Source organism: Aplysia californica, unplaced genomic scaffold, assembly GCF_000002075.1.
Source record: "Aplysia californica isolate F4 #8 unplaced genomic scaffold, AplCal3.0 scaffold00098, whole genome shotgun sequence".
In the NCBI taxonomy this organism is placed as follows: domain Eukaryota; kingdom Metazoa; phylum Mollusca; class Gastropoda; order Aplysiida; family Aplysiidae; genus Aplysia; species Aplysia californica.
The window spans coordinates 10,971-12,396 of NW_004797368.1; the positions used below are offsets into that span (position 1 = coordinate 10,971).

The window sequence follows — 1,426 nt, forward strand, 5'->3', positions numbered from 1 at the left end:
GGGGGGGGAGGTGTTTTATGAACTTGTGTACGTCTGTAACTTCTAAACTTTACCCTAGAATTACGAAGTTCTATTTGCTCAGTGCCTAGTTTTGATAAATTTAACGTTAAAAAAAATTGAGTTTCACAACATGCCAAGTTTTTTCGTCTCCTAATAATCTTACGATTTTCATTAAAGCAGATCCCTGACATCATGGTCTAAGTAACTCAAAACGGCCAAAAATGTAAGTTAGAACTTTGTAATTCTAATGTAGCAATATGTTGAATGCAGTTCTAGCAATACAGGTAGTAAAAAACAACAACAACAACAACTACAATAACAACAGCAGCAACAACAACAACAACCCAAAACAGCAACAAAAAGCAAACAAAATGAGAAACCGAAAAAATAAACAACTCGTCGAACGCCATTCTAGCTCTAAAGGATAACAGAAATTTTAATGATAAACTGCTGAGAAATCCGTTATAAGTACATGCAGTGGTGTGCTTGCGTGGGCCTATGCTTGGTTAGTCTTCTTCGGGAAGGTAATAATGGCGCCAAACGCCGAACAGCAGGTGTAGACACTTTAGAACTTAGACACGGTGAGCTAAACAAGGCTGAGATACGTAGTAGTAGCAAAGACCGTGAAGTGGAGAATCTTTGATATACATGTAGAGCTAGTATGTCCGTGCTGTTAATTGGGTACAGCAGGCCACTGGTCCGGGGGTCCTAGGACGTGGCGTCGTCGCGAGGGACGAGGTTCGAACCGGCTGCTCCTGTGTGGTGGGACAGGGGTGGTTAGGGGTATGAATGTAGCGCAACTTTCCTCCGTGTTTCTTCGTATCAATATAATGTCTGTCTGTCTGTCTGTCTGTCTGTCTGTCTGTCTGTCTGTCTGTCTGTCTGTCGTCTGTCTGTCGTCTGTCTGTCTGTCTGTCTCTCTCTCTCACAGCTTTTTTCGAGCCCTGTCACTCTACCCTTTCCCCACTTCTCTATTATTTTCACTTTTGGCATTCCGCTCCCCCCGCTTCCCCCACTCTTTGCCACCCCCCTCTAGAAGAGACACCACCCCTTCCCTCCCCTCTCCTACACAAACACACACGCGCACACACACACACAACACACACACACACACACACACACACGCACACACACACACACACACACACACACACACACACACACACCATTTTACTTACGGATGAGCACTGGCCTCCCAAGGTAGGGACTTGTTCAGGAAGGGTTTCCCCTCAAGGTCATATTCTTGCCCGTAGTAGAAAGGGGGAGGGTCAGAGCGGTACTAGGAACCCAAAAAGTGGAGGGGTTGAGTGGGGGAAATGGATGAGAGGCGTGATAGGGAAGAGGGAAAAGGGCGAAAACAGAATAGATCTATGTCATTATGATGTTGTTTCTTCGATTCGGTTTTGATTTATTTATTTATTTTTTT

General features: G+C 44.7%; 1 protein-coding gene across 1 annotated transcript; it reads right to left on the minus strand.

Annotated features, from left to right (window-relative positions):
- Nucleotides 1–414: 414 nt before the first annotated feature.
- On the minus strand, nucleotides 415–1,279 carry LOC106011371 (the record flags this gene model as incomplete). The annotated part of the gene is given in 2 exon segments (XM_013080747.2): nucleotides 415–755; nucleotides 1,179–1,279. Coding segments are annotated over 2 exon segments (183 nt in total), but the record flags the coding sequence as incomplete, so codon positions are not given.
- Between the last annotated feature and the right edge of the window lie 147 nt (nucleotides 1,280–1,426).